This window comes from Malaclemys terrapin, chromosome 9 (assembly GCF_027887155.1).
Source record: "Malaclemys terrapin pileata isolate rMalTer1 chromosome 9, rMalTer1.hap1, whole genome shotgun sequence".
Lineage (NCBI taxonomy): Eukaryota > Metazoa > Chordata > Testudines > Emydidae > Malaclemys > Malaclemys terrapin.
The window spans coordinates 89,770,904-89,795,255 of NC_071513.1; the positions used below are offsets into that span (position 1 = coordinate 89,770,904).

General features: G+C 44.7%; 1 protein-coding gene across 4 annotated transcripts; it reads right to left on the minus strand.

Moving 5' to 3' along the window:
• Positions 1–1,518: 1,518 nt before the first annotated feature.
• Positions 1,519–22,610, minus strand: LRRC34 (leucine rich repeat containing 34). Of its 4 annotated transcripts, XM_054039994.1 has the most exons (12): positions 22,471–22,610; positions 21,679–21,755; positions 16,923–17,043; positions 15,009–15,130; positions 14,804–14,868; positions 13,639–13,722; positions 12,242–12,370; positions 8,278–8,373; positions 6,815–6,969; positions 4,375–4,530; positions 2,662–2,788; positions 1,519–2,137 (listed from the first exon to the last, which is right to left on the minus strand). In XM_054039994.1, the coding sequence occupies exons 1-12, from the start codon at positions 22,608–22,610 to the stop codon at positions 1,934–1,936; spliced, it is 1,476 nt and encodes a 491-aa protein (XP_053895969.1). In that variant the 3' UTR covers positions 1,519–1,933. The 4 variants fall into 4 exon arrangements, with proteins under 4 accessions (XP_053895969.1, XP_053895971.1, XP_053895973.1 ...); XM_054039996.1 differs by lacking the exon at positions 4,375–4,530; XM_054039998.1 differs by lacking the exons at positions 21,679–21,755; positions 22,471–22,610 and adding an exon at positions 18,579–18,669.
• Between the last annotated feature and the right edge of the window lie 1,742 nt (positions 22,611–24,352).

Sequence of the window (24,352 nt, forward strand, 5' to 3'; positions counted from 1 at the left end):
GAGGATGATCTAAGATTTTGACAAAGAATATAAACATACTATCATACTTCTCAAATAAACCTACCACTAAGGGTATGTCTACACTAGAAACTTAAGTTGACCTATATTAGGTCTACTTACAGCCACCACGGTAATTACTGTGGTGGTGCATGTCCACACTATCCTGCTTGGGTTGCTGGCACAGCAGGAGCGCTTCCACTGACCTAAGAGGGGCAGTGTGGGGAGCCCAGTCTCTCAACATTGCTGGCAGCTCCCTGCTGGGAGCCTGGCTGCCCTCCCAGCTTCTCGCTCCAGCTCCTGGCTGGGAGGAGGGTCCAGATGGCCAGCTATCCCAGGGAATGGGGGCAGCTGGGTTCTAGCTATCCAACTTTCTTGTCAATTTCATGGCTCATGCCATCAACTTGACAAGACAGCCAACAGCCCATGTAAGTAACAGACACTGCATCACCCTAACTACACTGATATAAGCCCTACATCTTTCATGGAGGTGGCGTTATTATGTCAGTGTAGTAGGACACTTAACATTGGCAGGGGCAAGGCTGTAGTGTAGACACTGACATAATTAGGTTGACATAAGCTGCCTTATGTCAACCTAACTGTAGTGTAGACCAGGCCTACCTAACCGTAGGAAAACAACGAGGGGTCCGGTGGCACCTTAAAGATTAATGGATTTATTTGGGCATAAGCTTTCATGGGTAAAAAACCCAGAAGTGGGGTTTTTAACCCATAAAAACTTATGCCCAAATAAATCCATTAATCTTTAAGGTGCCACCGCACTCCTCATTGTTTTTGTGGCTACAGACTAACATGGCTACCCCCTGATATTTAACAGTAAGAAGAAACTCTATCTGGAAGCAGGATATTCCATAACTGTCCGTTATGAGCCAATACGCATCTTTCTCATAGACACTGCAAGAAAGGATACTGGAGCAGATCAACCACTGGCCTAAGTCATTACAGTGATTCTGATCTGTATGGTATCTAAACAGGTACAAAAACCCAATCTCTCTCTCTCTCTCTCTCCACTTCCAGGGCTAAGGCTAACTTTGTGCACACACACAATCAGTATCAATACCCTCTTGGATATTTCTGCCTGATACAGTGGGGCCCTAAGTAGTCCCATAGCGCTAGGATAGCAACGTTGTGGCACTGAGAGTCAAACAAACAATAATACTTACATAGTTGCTTTCTAAGTGCATTGCTGTAGCTACTTGACAATTTTGCTTTATTTTAGAAGCCTGATTTTCTTGCCAATGTACACTCTATTTAAGGGCAGTATAATCTGTCACTTAACCCCCCCCCCCACACACACACACACAACTTTGTGCTGTACCTGTGGAAGATATCAGTGCAAAATACTGCTGTCATAGTTGGTTGCTCTTCCACTGTTACTCTGTGGGAGGGTGGATCATATTGACTAAGTGACTGGGCACAGAAAGAAGACAGAAGCTAGAGACAATAGTCTGTAACAGAGACCATTGTGTCTCCTTATATAAAAAATGACAGCAATTAAACCCATGAAGTTTCATCATAAGAGTTCTTTAATCATAGTCTGGGCATCATTTAGCAAGCTTCAACTTGCAACTCAATCAGCACACAGCTGGGGCCCATGTGACATCCTCAGGGCTATACAAGTAGTATGTATATTGTGTGGATGCGGCCCACATAACACAGAGAGAGCTGCATATGGGGCCCACAATGCTAAATAGGTTGGGAACCACTACCTACAGCAACAACATATACTACTTTGTTAAAAAAACTCATGTTGGACTCAGTTTGAGTTAGTTTTATGTCTAGTACTTTTCAAATGTATATTGGCACACTCCAAAATAACTTCCTCAAGAAACTACATACTATCATTTTGATTTACAAAGAAATAAGCCAGAAAAACCCTCAAGCTGATAGATATAAATGCATCAAGTTGTTACCTTGTTCACAAATGTTCTGCAACTGCTCCTATTGCAAGACTGGCATTAGCATCTTTGTTATCAACCTCCCCATAACTTGGTGTCCAATAGTAATGCCTTTTAAGGCCATGAGAGAGTTCTGCAAGATATACATGCCCATCCACTTCATACGGGTCCACGTCTGTACAATTTGGTTTCAAGCGGCCAGTTTTAATTAAGTCTGAAAATGCCTGAAATGAACAAATGCAAAGGATTTGAATTTAACATTCTTCTAACATGCTCTACCTGTCAGAGGCTTAGAACGTCCAAAGCAGAACAGTAGAAGATGATGCAGACGGGGTCAGCACTCAATGGCATTTTAGAAGAACAGGAGTACTTGTGGCACCTTAGAGACTAACAAATTTATTAGAGCATAAGCTTTCGTGGACTACAGCCCACTTCTTCGTCTGTAGTCCACGAAAGCTTATGCTCTAATAAATTTGTTAGTCTCTAAGGTGCCACAAGTACTCCTGTTCTTCTTTTTGCGGATACAGACTAACACGGCTGTTACTCTGAAAAATGGCATTTTAATCACTTGTATATTTTTACTGTCCCGTAATTGCTTGGTATGAGAAGACAATGCCACAACTACCATAATTTTACAATAAAATATAATGAACTGCACATCAGTTTTACAAATAGTTGTAGTGAGTATACTAGTTATATAAAACGAAGATAAGGTGTGGAAAAAGTCAGTGCTAAAGAAAACACTTACGACACAGGTGGCCTCATCAAATTTGTTTCCCCAAATATAAATGTAGGAAAGCACCATGTTTGTTTTCATTGAATCCGAAAGAGCAACAAGTCCTTTTCCACTTATATTGTTGCTCACTACTGCTAACCTAGTAAACAGAAGAAATAAAACAAAAACAAATTATATATGTACATTCCAAGCCATTTGATTCCTACCTCATAAGTATGGTATTTGGAACAAATCAGCAACAAAAATGATTTTTATAGCTCAAATCTGTTATTAAGTCCTATATAATTCTAATATTCCTCAAGGCACTTCCTTGATTTGGGTGGCAAAGACTTAGACAATTCATTTCTTCAAAGCAGGTGATTCTATGCTTGGTGGCCAGCTCTCATATTTAGTCTGTTTTGAAGCATGGCCCTGGCTTCTAGCCAAGTTAAACTTTGATCCTGGAGCTGGGAGAGGTATTTTTGTATTGGTGAACCTGAAAGTTTTTCAGAGGCACCTAGCAGACTCTTTGATCTTTACTCCCCAAAACTAATGGCTTCAGGCAACAGCTATGATCAGTGCTTACATCCAGGCAAAGGTATGGTTTTCTGCAAGACACAAAATATATCCTGTAGGAGAGATTAGACAATCTCCTGGTGAACCTGAAATAAACTAAAAAAAGGCTTCAAGAAAATCCTTGTTAAGATCTGAAACAACACACACACACCCCTATTCTTGCAGTGTGTCACAGTGACTTAAACAGCACTCTGTGCAGCAATTAGGATTTTTGTTTGCAAATCCTTTTGCAGGAAAGGGCCTAGACAGTCAAGATACTAAAAAGAAGCGAGAACCAGATCTGACCGCCAAATGTTCATTAGAGTGACTCGAGAAGTGAACTGTGAACAAATATAATACAGAGGAAAATACTATCAAATTAATTTTAGATTCATCCATAAGGGGAAAAGAACTTGCTAAAATATCAAAAGTATGAGAACAAGCAGTAAAAACATTTCCAACAGAAACTACTGTTCTATAACAACAAATAACTTAAACCAAGGGGGTGGGGGGCAAATAAAATGGAAAAAAGTTTAAAGGGCTTTTAGTAGAATTGACCATAGGAAGGGTAAACCAGAAAATTTAGCAGTTTGGAATTGTGCCTGGTGGAGGGAGGAGAGAGTTTGGCACTTTTGCCGTGAAGGGAAGTGCTTGGCAGCAGTAGTGTTCCAGGGTTTAGTCACTGAGGTGGTAAAGAGTTTGGCCTCCTTTTGCCAGGGGGATGATCAAATTTAGGGGTCAGAAGCTGGGTAGGGAAACTGCTAGGGCTTTGTCACTGGTGGGAAGGGAGCATCTTCATGTTTTCTCCCTCTCTTCCCTCTGCCCCTAGCCTTTCTTGTTTCTAGCATCCCTCCTCCCAAGAGCGGACAGTCCATGTGACTTCCCTCCCACAGATTGACCCAGCAGTTCAACCCAGCCAGTCCAGACACTCAGGTTTGCTTTGCTGAGTGGGGAGCATTCCTCGGACTGGTATTTCACTGGTTCTGCCCGAGTCCAGGTGAAGCCAGGGACTGTCATCATCAGTGACCCCAGCTGTCCCCATCCATGTGATTTTGGAAACTGTTTGACTTTGCAGTTTGGCTGACTAGCGTAAAAAAATGATGTACCAACTCATATACTGCTGTGTCACGTTTTCCGATTTTCCACTAGTTACACCTGCAATCTCTTTTGGGGAGTTTTATCTATACTAACGCTTGAAGAGTCCTGTTGTACAAAGCCAGAGCTTCACTCAGATAGATGGCTCCATCATCTTCTATCCTGTTTGAATTAAGATCTAGGATTTCCAGAGTTTGGTTCCGTTTCAGCAGTTCTCCCAAAAATTTCACACCATCACGAGTTATTTTATTACTGAAAGAGAAATGTTTTTTTTAAAGGGGGATACTATTGTGAAACCTGCAATATTACTTCCTAGGCAAAAAATGCCTCAGAGGCTGCTGAATAAACTGTTCTGAAATGTACAGCTGTTGAAGCGATGTACAATACATATACTCCAACCAGATTTTTACTCCAACTGGCAACTATTAACACACGCTAATAGATTAAGGGGATTTTTAGAACCCATTCTAGCACTTCCAATAGTTGCTGGATAACCAGATCAGGTCCTAAATGTCTTGTCTTGTATTTTTCCAATTTTGATTTTTTACATCTGTAGAGTGGCATAATTTCACACACTGTCTGATTAGTATGTACTGTAGAGTAAGTGCTCTTTCTTCACTCAAGTGTATAGTACTACAGAATTTAAGGCCACAAGGGACCATCAGATTATCTATAGTCGAACATCCTCTATATTACAGGCCACCAACACCACCCAGCTACCCTACCCCCACACCAGGCCCAACAACCAGAATTAGACGAAAGTATTAAAGCTCTCAGGAGACTAAACTATTGCATGACAATGGGTAGAAAAGAAGAAGGGACTGAAATGCACTCAGGCCTGAGGCCCCTGCAAGGCAGGAAAATGATTTAATCAGATATAGCTGACCACTTAGGTTGAAGCTTGTAAATTTAGGATTAGACTATGGCATAGCCCTTAAGCAGCAGGGGAGAGGAGAGAGGGAGACCTTTCTTTCCCTCCTTCTGTGGCCAGAGTCATAGCAGAGTTGACCAGTCAGGCTGGGGAGGGTAGAGGATGCTGTACCCCTTAAAGGGGTGTTGTTAATTGCTCCTCCCTGAGGCAGAATGTTTTCTGGTGCTCCTTCTGTGGTGGCATGTCTCCACCACCCTCACAGCTAAGGCTATGGCTAAATACTAGTTTATCCCTTATAGGGTGACCAGATCACCAAAGACAAATATTGGGACGTGGGGGGGGGGTGACGTGGGGGGGGGCGTGGCGGGGGGCGGGGCCAAAAAAAAAAAAACCTTCCTCCGCAAGCGCTGGAGGGAGGCCCGGGAGACTCAGGGGAAGCGCGGGGCCGGGGTGAGTGAGAGCCCGGCCTGGTCCCGAGCAGGCAGGACTCAGTCGGGTGGTAGGGCGAGGAGGGGGGCGGCCCGCGGGGCCAGGCGGCGGCTGTTCTCCTCCCCGGGCAGCGGGACTCGGGAGCAGCCGCTGCTGTAGCTCCCACTGCCGCGGGGGAGGAAGCGGCCATGGCGCTCCGCGGCTCTGGCGCCTCCGAACCCCCCGAGCCGGGGCCTGCTGCGGGGCCCAGCAGCGCACACGCTGGGCCCAGCCCCTGGCCAGTCGCGTCTGGGCTGCTGCCCAGCTGGTGCTATCCCGCGGCGGCCCCGGGGCGGGGGCAGCAGGCCCCAGCCCCCCCCGTCCCGCTCGGGTCCCGCAGGGGAACGAACGGGGCTGGGCGGCCGATGCCTCCGCCCCGGGGCCGCCACGGGATAGCACCAGCTGGGCAGCAGCCCAGACGCGACTGGCCAGGGGCTGGGCGCAGCGTGCGCGCTGCTGGGCCCCGCAGCAGGCCCCGGCTCGGGGGGTTCGGGGGCGCCAGAGCCGCAGCCGCGGAGCGCCATGGCCGATTCCTCCCCCGCGGCAGTGGGAGCTGCAGCAGCGGCTGCTCCCGAGTCCCGCTGCCCGGGGGGGTGAGAACAGCCGCCGCCTGGCCCCGCGGGCCGCCCCCCTCCTCGCCCTACCACCCAACTGAGTCCTGCCTGCTCGGGGCCAGGCCGGACTCTTACTCACCCCGGCCCCGCGCTTCCCCTGCGTCTCCCGGGCCTCCTCCAGCGCTTGCGGAGGGAGGGGGAATGGTGAGCCCGGGGAAGAGGCAGGGATTCGGGGAGGGAGCCAATCGGGGGAGGAGGGGGCGGAGTCAGGGCGGGGGGGGGGGGGGGTGCGAGCACTTCCGGGCTCTAGGCTCCGGGGCATTTCCTTGTTTGTCCGGTTGTCCCGACCGCATGTCGGTCGGGACGCGGGACAAACAAGGAAATATCGGGACGGTCCCGATAAAATCGGGACGTCTGGTCACCCTAATCCCTTAATACTGTTGCACTCCCTCCAACTATGGCTTCCACCTCATCTCTCCATCTCACCTAGAAAAATCACATTTTTTCTGGAGGGAACAGTAGCAATACCATATAATACCCCTCCTGCCTGCTACAGTGATATTGCATTGTGCACAGTTTTTACCAGCAACAATATACTCTACGTTTGTGTAATTTAAACAAAAACAGAGGGTGAATCTTTTACCAACTGAGGTCAAGATATCGCAGGCTGCGGTTTTCATACAATGCATCACACAGTCGCTCCACACCAAAGTTCTTCATTTCATGTTTGCACAAATGCAGTTCCATAAGACACGAGTTATTTTTCATCATTAGAGCTGTGTGAACTGTGGTCTCTTCCTAAAAATAAAATCTCAGTTAAACTATAATTTTAACGTCAGATCAGTTTTTAGGGTCAAACACCACTCTTTGGTGTTTGGCCCCGAGAACAAGTACAACCTTCCCTGCAGTCAATGGTAGATGTCAAAGAGCAGAATTTGGCCTTAACTCATCTTCCTTCTGATGTATTACAACTTGATATACAAAAAATCAGGAAACAATTTCTTATTGTGATCACTGGGAAAATAGTGAAAGTTACCAAAATGTGGCTGCAGATTTACAGAACTGTATACCCCTGTAGTGTAAATCTCAGGCAAGTCAATACTCTAACAACTACTAGTTCTCTCATCTACCTTGATCATTTCTTTTCCAAGTTTCCATGACACAATGTTTTAGGACTTGATCCAATTCCTATTGACGTCAATGGTGCAACAGAAATAGGTATCAACAATTATTTTATGAAGAGCAGAAGTCTTTGAAAGAGGGATTAACTATAGAAAAAACATATATCCTGCCTCTATAAGAGGCAGCGAATTGGTTTCAAAGTTATCACCTTTGGTTAAGACAATAATTTATATGGGGCTTCAGTCAGGTAGACACAATGGAGAAGCCTACAGACCAGAGAAGGGTAACAAATGGGAAGACTCCCATAATCTTCACTGGGTGTTGGATTGGGCCCTTAGTATAGCGTGGTGTTTATTCTGATCCAGATTTTTTCAAAAGCAGGAGCCTAAAATTAGGCTCCTAAATCCATGATTAGGCACCTACGATCTTGTCTACACAGGGAAGTTTTTTCAATAAAAGCCAAGGTGTGAATTTAAACTGATGTAGTTATACTGTCAGAACTGCCAAATGGACACTTACCTCATTTTAAGAGTGACATTTCTTTGGTTCTGTTTATGTCACTTAGGAAAGAGTTTAAGCTAAACAAAAAAAGCCACTCTTACTCTGCAATTTCCATTTAGACAACCCCTAAATAAGGGCTAATCATCCAACTGCTTCTATTGAGGTTAAGAACTGAGCACTTTGAAAAGAAGGCTGTTTCTTCATGTGCCTAAATTATGATTCAGGAGCATAACCCTAGGCAAGGAGGTATGAAAATCTTGGCCCCTGAGTCTGTCTACAGTCTTTTTTCTTGGTGTTCTCTCTTCTTTGGGCAGAAAGACTTAAAAAACAACCCTGGCAGCTCTCAGACAAGCATATAAAGAAGCCCCAGAGAGACATACAGTCCAAGATCACTATAGGCCTCCATAAAAGTATCAGTATTGCTTCTCTGTAAGCGTATATCTGTTTAATCGAACTGACCCTACAGTATATATATATACATACCTCTTGGCTGTACAGTATAGGACGGTTTAGGTTTAGTGCTTTCATTGCTTTGTTATGGCTCATAACTGTTGCTATTGCTATTAGACTTTGTGTACCCTGAAAACAAAAACAGATAAACTTTTTAGAGAAACCTGTTCAATATATAAATAAAGCAACATACCAAAGATACCATGCCTCCTTACAGGATGTATTTTTAGAAGATCATAAATATCAAATTGACATGAGTTAGAAATACTATTATTTTTAGCTCCATGTGTGTTGGAGATATTCAGTGGTCATCTGCCTCTGCAGTATTGTAATACATACAAACATTTCCTGAAAATACCAGCAGGCAAAGGATGTTAAGAGAATGGAACTCAAATAATTTGACATGAATTACTATGAGACCTGCTGAAAATAAACAGAATCTGATAAATGAGGGGAAGAATTTTTCGTAATGTATGGGGTAAAACTGTTAGTAATACCATGGGTATAGGGGGCAGAGCTCCCCGGGTTCGGGATAGGGTTGTGGAACACAGGGCTATCAGGGCTAAGGTTAGGGTTCAGGTAGGTGGGCTTCACTGAGCTAGGGTAAGGGTTATGGAGGGGAGTGCTCTCTGGGCTAAGGTTAGGGTTGTGGAGGGCAGGGCTCTCCAGGTGAGGGTTAGGGTTCAGGTGAGTAGGGTTTGGGTTCAGGTGGGTATGGTTCTCCAGGTTAGGGTTCAGGTGGGTAAGCCTTCTTCAGCTAGGACTATGACTGTGGAGGGTAGGCTTCCCAGAGCAAGAGTTAGTGTTCAGGTGCGTATGTCTAAAATGGGCTAGTATTAGGGATGTGGCGCAAAGGTTAGCTTTCAGGTCAGTGGCTCTAGCTGCACTAGGGTTAGCATTGTGGAGTGTAGGGTTCCTAGCTAAGTTTAGTGGTTAAGAGCATAGGACTCCTGAGGCTAGGGGTAGGGTTCTGGCAGGTAGGGCTCCAGAGGACAGGCTGAGGATAGGGCTGGGTAGGGCTCCCTAGGCTAGTGTTAGGACTGGGCTCCTTGGTCCAGGGTTAGTGTTCAAGTGAACAGGCCTCTCCGGGCTAAGGTTAGGGCTGTAGAGAGTGGGGCTCCCCGGCTTGGGTTAGGGTAGGCGTTGTGGAAGGTATAACTCTTAGGACAAGAATAGGATGGGTAGGAGGTCACTAAAATAAGGCTGGAATTGAGGTGGGTTGGCCTCTCTGGTTAGGGTTTTGGAGGGTAGAGTTCCCTGCGGTAAGGTGGGGATTGTGGTGTGCACGGCTCCCCAAGCCAAGGGTGAGGAGCAGGGTAGATGAGAACTCACTAAAGCTAACACACTTCTATTAATTTTCTTCATATTAAGTGGATATGCATCACATGAAAATTATGAAGTATGTGAATCAGTGAAGTCAAACTAGTGAGGTTCTACTATAGATTCCAGTTCTGATTTTTTATTCCTTTCCCCTCAGTCATACATCTGTAACACGTTGAACTGTCAAAGGAACACTGTCTTTTGACTAGCTGGTTATGCTACTGTTTTTATAATCACATAGCAAAGCAGGAGATTCTCCCTTAAACTGATTTCACTCAAGCATAGAAGTACAATTATCCAAAGCTTCTAAGAGCTGTGTTTATCTGTGGTGACTATATCTTCCCAGTATACATGCTTGTAATATCTTTAATTTTTAAAGGCATTTTCACCTTCCAGTTTGGGAGCACCAGAAATATTAAAAATTAATGGAGATATCCCATCTCCTAGAACTGGAAGGGACCTTGAAAGGTCATTGAGTCCAGCCCCCTGCCTTCACTAGCAGGACCAAGTACTGATTTTGCCCCAGATCCCCAAGTGGCCTCCTCAAGGATTGAACTCACAACCCTGGGTTTAGCAGGGCAATGCTCAAACCACTGAGCTATCCCTCCCCCCCTAAAACTTAAACTTAAAATGAAACCTCATTCTCCATAGGTTTCTTCACTCAGACAGTACCCTCCACTAGAAACTTTCATTACTTATATTAGCAGCCCTGTTCTCCAGGGAAGAACCCACTGACGTATACGGATGGCCTGACAACTAGACTGGGTAGTCTGTGACTCCATCTAGGGGAAGCTGGTGGCATCCATGCGCATCCACACAATAGTGCTTTTGACACAATGTAGCTAATAATGAGAGAAGAGCACTTCTTGAAAGGGAAAAAGAAGAACAGGAGTACTTGTGGCACCTTTGTTAGTCTCTAAGGTGCCACAAGTACTCCTGTTCTTCTTTTTGCGGATACAGACTAACACGGCTGCTACTCTGAAACTTGAAAGGGAGTGCACCTTTCAACGCTTTATACCCCTGCAGAAGCTACTTTAGAATGAAAAGAGCCCTTAGGGAATAAGGAATCTCTTTCTTACATGAATTACATGAGCTCTGGATGATATGACATATATAACACAAACTGAATCTCTCAAAATATTAGAGACTACAGTTCTGACACTCTGTACCACAGGGAAACATCCAGCATCCCCAGGTTCACCCTTGTAAAATGATTGTGTGGTATCCAAAGCAAAGTGTGTCATGTTGCGTGTCTTCAGAAGGCTCATGATACACTGAGCATTGTTGTTACAGTTATGTTATAGTAATGTTATAGGTTATAATTTCATGTATGTAGTTATGAGGCTGAAAAATGTATCCTCATGGCTTAAAATAACCCCAGGCAAAAACTCTCCAAGAGCAGAGAGGCAGTTCACACTTCATCAGGGCAGGTATGGGACAAACCCAGCCCAGCCTCACAGGAACAAAGGACACTGGCCTAGGCAGCAACAAAAGGATCTGTTGGACTCTGGAGTGAGTCACCCCCCTTCCTTTGGCCAGTTTGGGACTGCGATGAGGTAATGCTCACCTGACTCTGAAGGAGGAGTGGGGGGCAAAGCCAAGAGGGAAGAAAGGGCATGATAAAAGGGAGAGACGTTTGCCATGCTCTCTCTCTCTCTTCCACCTACATCTACAGACACCACACCAAGCGACTGAAGCGCCGATCAAAGGGGAGAGCCTGGCTGAAGAACAACCAGCCAGCCTGTGGTGAGAAGCATCTAAGTTTGTAAGGGCATTGAAAGTGTTAAGATCAGCTTAGAATGTGTTTTGCTTTTATTACATTTGACCAAATCTGACTTGTTGTGCTTTGATTTATAATCACTTAAAATGTATCTTTGTAGTTAATAAATCTGTTTATTCTACCTGAAGCAGTGCATTTGGTTTGAAGTGTGTCAGAGACTCTCCTTGGGATAACAAACCTGGTACATATCAATTTCTTTGTTAAATTGACAAACTCAAACAAGCTTGCAGCATCCAGCGGGCATAACTGGACACTGAAAGACAGAGGTTCCTAGGGTTGTGTCTGGGACCGGAGATATTGGCTAGTGTCATTCGGTTGCACAATCCAAGGGGCAGCTTACATGCCAGAGGCTGTGCGTGAACAGCCCAGGAGTGGGGGGTTCTCACAGCAGAGCAGAGTAAGGCTGGCTCCCAGAGTCTAGGATTGGAGAGACCTAGCAGATCACCGGTCCAGATAACACAAGTGGGGAACGTCACAACAGAACAACAGTCAAACTCCTCTAATGGCTCTTTGGGAGTAAAGGAACTGACAGTTAGAGGTTATGCTGTACTACATCACATACTCCTATAAACACACTATGCTACAGGCCCTTCCAAGTGCATCTTGCTAGTTGCAACAGGATATTTTGTGATAGTTGAAGATATCACAGTATACAAAACAAATGGCAACAGATGGCATCTTCCACTAATTTAACCACAGGACCTTTATAATTAGGGTGACCTGATGTCCCGTTTTTAAAGGGACAGTCTCATTTGCGGGGACTTTTTCTTATACAGGCGCCTATTACACCCCACCACCTGTCCCGTTTTTTCACAGTTGCTATCTGGTCTCCCTATTTATAATACACTTGAAAGGCTATTAGTTTGCAGTTTAAGTTGATAATTTTACTTTACTCACCAGATCACAGTCTCCAAGATCTAACTTCTCTAAGGTCGAATTAATTTGCAGCATTGAAGCAAAGTACATCCCACCTTTGTTTTCAATTTTGTTGCCAGTCATTCTCAGGTGTAGGAGCGTTTCATTCCTCTAGGCAAGAAAATTTAAAAGGATTTCCCTGAAATGATCTAAGCTGTGATATTATACATTTTACTACAGATTTTTTAATTGTGGCATAAAGACAAAATGTCATCTTCTGTAAGGAATACAGCCAATTGCTAACAGTAACTAAGTAGCTGCCTATCTTTTCACTGGGACTAGCTGCCTGAGTAAAGTCTACCAAGAGCATAAGGATCTGAAAGGGTGGGAGGGCTCTGAATTATTTATGGGTATCTGTGCTTCCACTATAATCTACCAATTTTCATATGTATATTAAAGAATTCCAGACTGATATTTGTGTCTAAACTGCTTCAAAATAGAGTTAAATCCATTCATCATTATATTTTATTATAATGTCTGTAATTTCACATATTAGCTAATAGCTGAATTTTTTAATTTAGAAAACTATAAGTTTGCAGGTCTTTCATCTGCCTTTATCACATGAGTAATCAAAGTGCAGACAGTTAAGCTTGTGCACAGATCTTTGCATGATTGGCCTCTTTTTTGGCAAACTAAGGGCTTGATCCAAAGTCCACTGAAGTCAAGGAAAATATTCCCATTGACTTCAGTGGGCATTGGATCAGGCCCTAAGCATTTGCAGGATGAGGCCCTAGCTGTAGTGTATACACAATCATTTTCATTTTTTAATTCCTCAGTGCCACTGTAACAGAAATTGTGCTGAAAAATCTATTATGAGCAATTTAAATATGAAATTATAAAAAACACATTTTATAATGCTGATATGTGAGATTATACAGTGATGTCCTAGACAAACTGATGTCAAGGCAAATAATGTCACCATAAAAAAGGAAAATTTAAAAACAAAGACAAAAATAGGCATATAAAAGGCATCTGATAGCAAGTTTCAGAACATAATGGAAAATTAAAAAAAAATACTTGGCTATGTATGGAATTGTGTGAAATTTTGTCCCATCAAATTTTGATGAAATACATGACATTTTGTTTTATTTTTCATTTTCATGATTTTCACAAAGATATCCAGCTATTTTATAGTTGAAATCAATAAATATCAATGGCTGCAGAGGGCAGTTTTCTCTTCTTCTGAAAGATGATCTAAAAGTAGCAAGATACAGTCTGTCTTGAGAAGACAAAGCAATCTCTTTGTTACAACAAATACTGGATATAAGGAAAGAAAAGGGGGTTTTCAGATTTACTTTGATGCTGATGTCCATCAGAAGATACAATATCAAATCAGATGCTGTTGTCAAAATTACTATAGTATATCGATTAATACTTACATGCAATGCTTTTGCTATCAATTCTGCTCCATTGGTGCAAATATCATTAAACATCAGATTGAGGTAGTGCAGGGTTGAGTTTTCCTACAGTACACAAACAGGAAACCAACTCCAAACTCAGAAATATATTTTACAGAGCATTTTCTCATTTTAAAGAGCTGATGCCTCACACGGGTTTGAAAGACATTTTGTTTAGAAACTGTTTTCTCCATAATTAATATATTGAGCACCAACATTTAAAAACAACACAAAAATGAACACAGCAGTGATTAACCAAAACTAATGGCCCAGCTTCAAACTGTTACATTTGCATATTCAGTTTTCAACATGCCGAAGGTTTTTGCACCTACAACAAATAACCTCATCACAGAAGATGACAAGGGGCAAATCGGAGGTTTAGGCAAGTGGGGAAGTATTTGTTTAGATAATTAGGGAGGTATGGGAGGCAGCTTGGGACTGGGGGATACCAGTGCTAAAATGCTACTAAAATGATCATCAATAAAAAAGTTAATACTGTTGATATTTAAATTGTCATCCTTAGGTTTCAGTTCAAAGCCCCGGGAAAAGACTGCAATAGTATATTGCCTCAGAGGTACTGTTTCAGGCTGTCAGCAGGCTCAAGAAAGCAATACTGCACTGGTTTACACTGATCACATTTTCAAGATTTTCTACACAACTATTAGAGCTAGAAGCATAAATTTTCATTTTAAAATGAAAGTTTAGTTTCGGAGCATGATTCTGAAGCAATGAGCTAACTCCATAGATGTGGAGTTGCAGACTACAGGGATTCCTGTATATAGCTTGCTTCTGGCGGGCACTAGAAGTCTATGTTTTTAAGTTTCCATACATACTAAGGATATACATTATGTTTTTGTGCATTTCCGTTAATTTTGTCATGCACAATATACTACCAAAATGCTACACAAATGCCTCTTTTGCAGACTGTACTGTAAAAACCACATATATTGAAACAACTGCAAAAAGTTTATGATGAATGCAATCTGATATTATAAATTGATGGATCTGGATATGCAAAGCCAAGATTTCTCGAATTTTTCCAAAACAACACATACTGTCACCAATATATTGCACATAAATGTTATCATGGCCAATGAAACCACAAACTTGAGGAAAAAATCAAATATTTTGGCCCAGAGAAAACTACCTGAAGGAATTTTGCAGCATGCTCTGCTCCAACATCAGTTAATACATTATATCTAAGGTCCAGCCCTGAAAGGCAAAGAATACAGAAATAAATAAGACTAACAACACTTATTAATAACTAATTGATCTCCACATGAAAGGTAAGAAGAAAGAACTGTTTCTTGTTTCCAATTTATAAAGAGATATGAAGTAATGAGACGACATACCTGTAACAAATGTGTTATTGCTTAAGATGCAGGCAAGCATTCGAAAATCCTCATCTGTAACTTTCTGTACTGGCACCAAGCGGTTATTTCCAGCTATTTTTAATGTGATCCCTTTTGTCAATCTGTTGTAATGTAGAAATACTTTAAAACATAAGGATGGCAGGAGAAAGAAACACTATACAAAGTATTAGTTCTATATGTATCATGGAATGGAGATGCAATAGTGCTTCCCCCCCACTAGTATATTTATCAGGATTGTGAAATCTGGATCAAAAAAATCCATGGAGAACAATGCTATACTAGCTGTAATTCATAATTGTCCATTTTGACTGCCTGATACACTATACTGCCACAAGAACCCACTTAGAATTTTAGCAACAAAATGATTCAGGAGATTATTCTGGAAGGTTCAGTCTCTCCTTTTTCCTTTGTTTTACTCTACCCCATCCTCAATAATTGAGCACAGAAGAAAGCAGCTCTCTTTCCATTTTCTCTACATCATCTTTCCTCAGACCACCCCAAACACACAAAGAAATCTGTCATCTATAGCCAGCACCCTACACTGGAACCTATACACAGTGCCATCAAACAACCACAACCCAGACTCAATCAGGACCCCCCCAACCTGAAAGAAATCTTTCCTGAACCTCCACTTCTGGCCTTCAAACTACCCCACAACCTCTCCAAGCTCATCGTCAGAAGCAAGATCTCCGCAGATCAGGATACACCAACTCAAAGCAGCATCAGACCCTGCCAGAACAACAGATGCAAAACCTGTGGCAGTAGAGATACGTCTGCAATGATCAACATACCTTTCAAGATCCATGGGTCCTATACATGCCTATCACAACATGTGGTATATGTCATCCAGTGCACTAAATGTCCAAATAACAATTATGTGAAACCAGGCAATCACTATGCTCTCGAAAGAACTCACTTAGAAAAATGATAAAGGACAAAAACACCCTATCACCTCTGGGTGAACACTTTTCACAAAGTGATCTATATCTGACATATCGGTCCTCATCCTCAAATGAAACCTACTTTCAAAAGATGAGCCTGGGAGCTTAAATTCATTACTCTGCTAGATACCAAAAATCATGGGCTGACCAGAGACAGTGGATTTATGGCTTATTACAACAATCTGTAACCCACTAACCCCTTCTTTTTATCCTATGACTGCAGAGGTATTAACCGGTCACTCTACCTTGAATAAAGAACAGGAGTACTTGTGGCAGCTTCTAAAGGTTTTCAAACTGTGGGGTGCAAAGAAACGTTCTGAGGGGTGAGTGGCGACGCCAGGCCTGTCTGGGTTGGGGGGGGGCACATCCAAAAATTGTAACTCAAAGGGTGGGGCTCAGCTCAAATTTGGGTGGCATGCTGAGATGAGTCAGGGTGGAGGTGGCGCTCTCCACCGCCCAAGACCTGCTGCCTAGGGCTGGCCCAAGGTGAGACAGGCAGTGAAGATGACACTCCCTCCCCGAGCCCTGCCAGTTGGGGCTAGCCTGAGCTGCCTGGCGTCGCCGCTCACACCTCCCTCTCCCCCCAAACGAACATTCCTCCAGGGCATGCTCCAGTTTGAGAACCTCTGTACTAAATAAAATGCGTTGTCCACCATTACAGGATTTTTCTCACGTATCTGTTGACGAGAGCTTGCGTAGTTTGGAAACTACTGCCCTATATGTTTTGTACTTTTTGAGTTTTCTGCCTGGAAGGAATATGCAGCTACAGACTTTTGCCAAGCTGTTGTCAACTTGAATTAAACCAGAACTCCTGCAATAAAATCTATACCCAAAAAAAGTGATGTGTGTTTAAACCAGAGAACTGTCCTTTTTCATCATTCCATTCCTGGTTCTGTTACGCTGTCCAAAGCTTTCAGAAGTATTTAAAATATGCTATTTATTATTTCCTTACGTTATATCTGCTTTCTCAGCTTCTTCAAGCATGTGGGCTATGAAAGGGTTTTCTAGCTGGCTCGACTCTTGGCAGGCTTGCAAATACTGTTTATGGAGACTTAGACGAGTTGACATGACAGCTTAAAAATAAAAGCAATTTAGTAGACAGTTTTATGCATTTCTAACGTGCCCATCATATAGAATCTGGGCCCCTACGAAATTAAGAGACAGCAGTAAGTCAAAGCACGCTATAGACTTTAGATTTGGGAAGACAAGGCTTGGCTGCAGAATTTTCTGATGTGAAAGGCCACACTCCTTGATCTGTATGCTGAATCCCCAGCCCTCCAGCACAGAGACACCAGAATTAGAGCTGCATGGACAGTTGAGAAGTGAGTGGTGATCGCACTGTGGAAATTTGTAACACTAAATTGACTGCTACCAGTCAGTGGGAAATTATTTTGGAGCTGGAAAATCCACCGTGGGGGCAGCTGCCATGCAAGTGTCATGCTACGCAGGACTGGACTCTTGGTAATGTGCAAGACATAGTGGATGGATTTGCATCAGTGCAGTTCATGAACAGTTGTGGGGTGATAGATGGCAGGTATATCCCTATTTTGGCACCAGCCCACCTTGCCACAGACTACATCAACGAAAAGGCTTTTCTATGGTAATACAAGCATTGGGGGCTCACTGGAGACACTTCCCCATATCAGTACTGGTTGGTCAGGGAAGATGCACGACGCTTACATCTTTAAGAACAGAGGACTGTTCAGAAAGCTGCAGACAAGAACTTTCTTTCCTGACCAGCAGATTAGCACTGCCGATGCTGAAATGGCAATAGTGATCCCAGCCTACTGCTTGCTTATGAAGCCAGCCATCTCAACAGCACCAACGAAAGGTTCAACTACCAGCTCAGCAGGTGCAGAATGACAGTTGAATGTGCTTGTGTTAGATTGAGGGGAATCTGGCCGTGTTTACTGTCATGACTGGATCTCAGTAAGAAAAACACTGCAAATGGTTGTAGCTGCCAGTCATATCCTGCATAATATCTGTGAGGCAAAGGGGGAAAAGTTGCCACAAGGGTGGAGGTGGAGTGGCTGTCTGCTGAATCTGAACAGCCAGACACAAGAGCTATTAGAAGAGCTCAACATGGAGCTATGCAGCTGAAGGAGGCCTTGAAAGAGACCTTTAACAGTTAGCCACAGTACTGTAATGTGGTGTCGTGGACTGTGCTCCCTACCTGGTCCTGAAGTTTTGGGGGCTGCAAGGTACTGTGTGGTGGTTGATGTACATTTATGAATGTAACACTGTCTGTTAATGCACCTATTAATATGCAGTGCTAGCTGTAAGTTTATAATTATTACACTATGTTTGTCACTGATCCTATGAGTTCTGTCGTCCTGTACAATAACAAGTAGTGGGTGCTTTCAGTAGTTCTAGACATTCTGTAGCATATGTTGTGAAGTAATAAAAATGCCCCCAAAATAGAATTTGATTGCATCCTGAAACTAGTGCAAAAAACCTATGTGCAATTAAAAAACAAACACAATAAAAAATTCTGAAATAAATTAACAGAACTTACAAGGGGAAAGAAAGTTCATGTCCATTTCAGTCAATTTTGCCTACACAAACCAGCAAACAGCAACCGGGTCAGTTTATGTTAAGTTGTTCTTACTGTTTTCTAGCATGGAGTGGGAGCCATAGATGCCACATGGAAAGTTGGGGGCCTAGGGAGGTGCTAACATGGAGTTCTCCATTGACTGCTGGGACGCCTGGGCCTTTCTCCGTGCTGTCGGAAATATTCACCCACCAGCCCCTCAGCTCACAGTCCGAAGCGGCACTGTCTTGAGAACATATTCTTCTTTTCCATATTCTCCTGAGTCATCTTCTTTTTCCTCCTTATCCAGGTCAGGCTTTCAACAGGTGTGGAGGGGGACCCCTCCAGGCCACAACCACAGAAGACACAGAAAAAATTCAGAGTGGTATCGTTGTATTTATAAAGTGAAAGTTAAGTTTCAGAACTCCCTTCCTTTCCTCTCCTAAAGTTTTAAACAAGACATGCTTATTGACACTTCAGCTCCAGAATGCTTGTGCACAGCACGGCTCTCCAGTTCCAGCCATGGTGAGTATGGCCCAGCAGGGGCACGGGGTAAATGAGGAGAGAATTGTAGGGCAATGGTACTGAGTACTGGCACTGTTTTCCACAGGCAGTGGTGATTTTAGCTGGTCTCTTGCTTCTGAGGGTAACAAAGGAACAGAGAGCACAGCTGCTGCGGACATCCCAAAGCCACTTGGACCCATATGCTGCTAGCCTATGTACTGCTATGGTGCCTGCCGAAGTCATTGCGGACTGGCGTGGGAAAGTGTCCTACCACAGAGGAAGAAATAAGACAGCAATCCCTAGAAAGCTTTGGGACAGGATTGCGGAGTATGAAAGTGTCATTGAGAACTCTCTGGAGGGTTCAAGGGACATCCTTGTGTACATAAACAAACTGCTCTGCATGGCCTCCCTTGCCTGACTCTACAAGGAAATGAAAACCATATAACTCTACCTCTGTTTGATGTACCGCTACCTCTTCTATGAGTAAATTAATGTAAAGTCAATACCTGCTTCCTGATGCACTGGGTCAGGCACCATCTGTACATTTAATCACTGTAATGGGAACTGCATTCACACATTTACCCAAGGTTCCTTTCCCTACTCGCCCGAGCTCTGCTGACGGGGCTGACTAGACGGTGGTGGAGCCTCAAACAGGTCCTGGCTCGCAGCATAGTTGGACACCCCTGAGTGCATGCCCCCACATCCTCCTCCTCACTGTTCACAGCAGGGATCTGTCTCTCAGGCTCCTCAGCAAGTATGGCATGCAGCTCATTGTAACAGCAGCAGGTCCGCAGCTCAGCACTAGATCAACTGTTGGGCCCCCTGGCCTTCTGGTGTGCCTCCTGCAGTTCCTTAGCTTTCACACGTCATTGCTGCTGATTCCTGTCGTACCCCTTCACCTGCATCCCCCATGTAATCTGTCAGGTTTTTATGGCTGTTCCATGCCTGCACAGTCTCTTTTCCCCACAGGCCAAGGAGATCTGATACCTCTTTGTCTATTCCACGCAGGAGTATGTCTGGAGCATGTAACCGGCATGGTCGGTTTGGCAGTTGCACACAACAATGTGCATGGTATGTCCACAAGCTGGGCAATCAGGAAAAGGCATTTCAAAAACATGTGGTTTTTAGTGAGGGTGGATGGGTAGCTTCGGACCTCTGTGACCCGTGGGCAGCAGAGTTCACGCTACTGACCAAAGCAGTGAGTTTCAGGCATTGTGGGACAGCTGCTAGAGGACTGTTAGGGTCAATATAGAACAGACTGTGTCTACACTGCACTCCATCACCACAGTACATTGACCATGGCTCAATGCCATTTGGGGAGATGGTGTTACTGCATAGCTGTATCAGCAGGAAACAAATTTGAATGTAGACTCATGCAAAACTAGGTTGACGCAAGGCGACTTATGTCAACCTAACTTTGTAGTATAGACCAGGCCTGAGAGGCAGATACTCGGAGAGTGAAATCAAAATTCCTCAAAATGATTCCCCCTGCTGATATACATTATTTCAATCCTACCTGTAGTGAGCTTGAGATGTGAATTTTTAAAATAACAAGTAAAAACAATGGCAACTCTTTTGACAAATAACCAATAGAGCAATTCTGCCCCTTTGGGCTGAGGTTCAACAGTCAGCAGTTCTGATTGGAGATGGAATCAATCTTGCTAACTTGGGGGGAAAAACAAAAAAAATACCACCTTGGTAGAAAGACTCTAGACTTTGCACTTTTAATCAATATTCAAAATCAGACAAATGACAGAGTAATACAGATGAAAGACTAAACAACCACTTAAGCATCCCTCATCCAGTTTAGGGTTATATTTTGTCCCTGCATATGTACATATGTATTCATACACTTCCCTAGCACTCCACACAGGTCCTTGTCTTCACTGGGGGGAAAAAAGATGGGTTCCTACCTCGAAGTAAAACCGTAGTGAAGACAAGGCAGTTTGGAGTTTTTACATAAGTTAACACTTTGGTCTGTTAAAAGCTGTGCGTCAGACCTTGAAGACAAGGCCCTAACTCACACGGGGCAGATGCAGACAAGCCCATAGAATCAGGAACCACTCCTCTGCTCTACTGCACTGAACAAATCTTGGATGCTTGACAGAATATTCCCATAATGTTTACTTTAGGATTCTACGTATAGGGTATGTCTACACTGCAGCTGGAAGCTACCCTCCTAGCCCAGGTAGACAAACTCATGCTAGTTGGGCTTGAACTAGCATGTAAAAATAGCAGCGTGGATGGCCCGGGTGGAGACGCAGGCTAGCCACCCTAGCTCAGATCCAGGGGGTCGGGAGTTCTTGAGAGCCCAAGCCACAAGTTCCACACTGATATTTTTAGTGCAATAGCTCAAGCCTGACTAGCACAAGTCTGTCTGCCTGCTCCCAGCTGCCGTGTAGACATGCCCCTATGTTCCTCCATGGCAAAATAATAAGCCCACATCTGTGAGTACTGAATTTTTTACTAAGCAAAACCGAGAGAGATTTCACTGTTGCAATATACTTGATCATCTTTAATCTACTTTTAAATTAGAACTATATTCTCAAAGGCCTGTATCTTATATTGATATTTCCTTAAATAATAAATAATGTGTGTCAATATGCAGCAGTGTAGAATTTCAACACAAATTAAATAATAACTTATGGTATAACTTTTCTAGCAATAAAGTTACCTTCAGAGCTGTGAGCTGTCATTTCACAAAAATCACACTGTATTCTAGGTGCTCTCACTGATAACTCTGATGTCACACTACGGGGGAAAAATAGCCTAATATTAAAAAACAAAAATCCCCTTTTACACACACACACACACACACACACACACCCCTACACCTGTTTGGCAAACAAGCAACGCTTACTAGGCAATTACAAGTGGATATTTCAGACATTAACTATATTCCTCACAGGTTTTAGTTTCAAATAAGCTTTTTAAAATCAGGCACAGCAAAGCACGCCTCACGGGTTAGGGGCCCGATCCAGCCGAGCGTGCATCGAGACACCTCCATTATACCCACTAGTAAGTGGTGCTGGCAGAATGGGGCTCTGGGCTAAGTTCCTTCCAAGCCTTGCCCCACATGGCCAGTCTCTCCCCCAGCACGGAATGGGGGCCGGCAGATCTGATCAGCCCAGAGACACCATGGAGAATATCCCCCCCCCGCGCAGGGTCGCCCAGAGGGGGGGGGGGAAGTGGGGCAATTTGCCCCAGGCCCCACAGGGGCCCCCAGGAGAATATAGTATTCTATGGTATTGCAACTTTTTTTTATGGCAGGGGCCCCTGAAATTGCTTTGCCCCAGGCCCCCTGAATCCCCTGGGCGGCCCTGCCCGCGTGTGCACCCTACACGCCGGGGTCGCCCACAAAACGCGGGGGCGTCCCCGGCGCTCTGAATGCCTGGGGCTCCCCGGGCTGGGGGGGGGGGTCAGAGTCCGGGGGCCCAGGCGGCAGCCCCCTCCCCGTGGCGGCTACCTGCGGCCGTTGCCATGGGGGTTCCCGAGCGCTGCCCTGGCCGCGAGCTCAGGTCCCCGGCCGTGGTTGCCATGGAGACACCGACCGCACGCGCTTCTCTTGCCGCCCGTGGGTTCTCCAGTGCGCCTGCGTTCCCTCATCCCACTCAGCGAGCGCCCAGGGTAAGGGACCACCCTCGCCCCTCACGGGGTATTGCTAGGGAAGGCGCTGAGCTTGCACCTGGTCGAGAGTCACCCCCACGCTCGGCTGGCTCCGAACCCCCGCGGTTGCTGGTGCGGAGCCCTCCTTATGCCAGCAAAGCCCCTCGCTTGCGAGACATGAAATGCATTGGCTTGGGTATCCCCTCAGAGCCAGAAAACTGGGGACCCCTCCCAGTGAATGCATTGAACTGGGGTGCTCTGCAATGCCCTGAGCTCTGCAATCCCTCCCCATGAAGAGCATATGGGAGCAGGGTCCCCCTACACAGCCACGAAAATACCTCTCCATACAGAGGAGTTCTGAAAAGCCATAAACTTGGGGATCCCTCCACAGGAGGATGTTTGATTGGGGTCCTCCCTGCAAAGCCATGAACTGTCCACCTCCCTCTCCTCCTCACACAAGCCTTGAAATTGGTTGTCTCTCATCCTGTGATGGCATCAATTTGTCTGAATTATGAAATTGGAGGTTAATAGGGGTGCCCCTTACAGACTTCATTGGAAGAACTCCTTTTTCTGTGCTCTGACCTGCTTTGTGTGTCCCTTTAATGGATTCCTTACATGTTACTTAATGGAGGAATTGTTAGGCGGCAGTGACCTTCCTCCCCCGCTCCCACCCCTTGGCTGAAATAGCACCCTGCATAATTGCACTTTATTACTAGGCAATCTCTCTTGATATGCCCAGGTTTGCTGGATCAGTAACATACCACCAGGACTTCTCCCCCTCAACAGAAATTCTCCAACACTGTGGAGCTGAACTCTTCTGAAACCTTACGTCTAGGGCTAGCTAGGATTCTGACCCCTTGAGAGCTTCCCCCAAGCTCCCATTCTTGCTCTCCCCCATGGGACACTTCCACTCTGCTCAGATCTCTCCCTGGATGATGGCCAAAACCACTTTACCCAACGTTGGGCTCCCACAGGCAGGATCTACAAGAATGGGTCCAGAACCACCAGTCAATAATTGTCTCCACAGAATTAGTCTCTGAGCACAACCAACAGGTAGCAAGGTCCTGTAATCACTGCACCATCTTCTGAACCCAGCTTCACCAACCTGTGTTCTCCACCACATGTAGGTCACTGATCTATCTCCCCCATCTGGGAAGGACTAATACACAACACTCTCCAGGCCTCCAACTGAGCTTTCTCATCCCTTTATAGGGAGCTCTTACCCTTCCAGCACTGTGTCTGATAATTGAACAGGGCAGGTTGGTCCCACGCCTCCAGACACCCTTAAAGGGGCAGACTACCCTGTTACACATAGGTGTTTGTATCTGTCCCTCTCATTTAATACATTTTTCTACTGTCTGTCACTATCTTAATATTACCCTTGTATACAGGACATGTGCTGCTGCCTCTCACATGGCAGAAGCAGGGTGCATGACAGTGCACAAACTTTGTTTCTACATCAAAAATAGAAAACTGGGGACTCTCCCGTTGTATCAGAAATTGGTAATCCCAACCTGGATGGTTATGATGGCTACTGCTTTGTCTCCAAATCTGAGCTTCTTTTCCTCTCTCCCCATCTCTTTTTCCATTCATAGGAACATAAGAATCACCATACTGGATCAGATATGTGGTCCATCCAGTCCAATATCCTGCTGAGAAAGTGGCCAGCACTAGATGCTTCAGAACAGGGGTCGGCAACGTTTGGCACGTGGCTTGCCAGGGTAAGCACTCTGGAGGGCCGG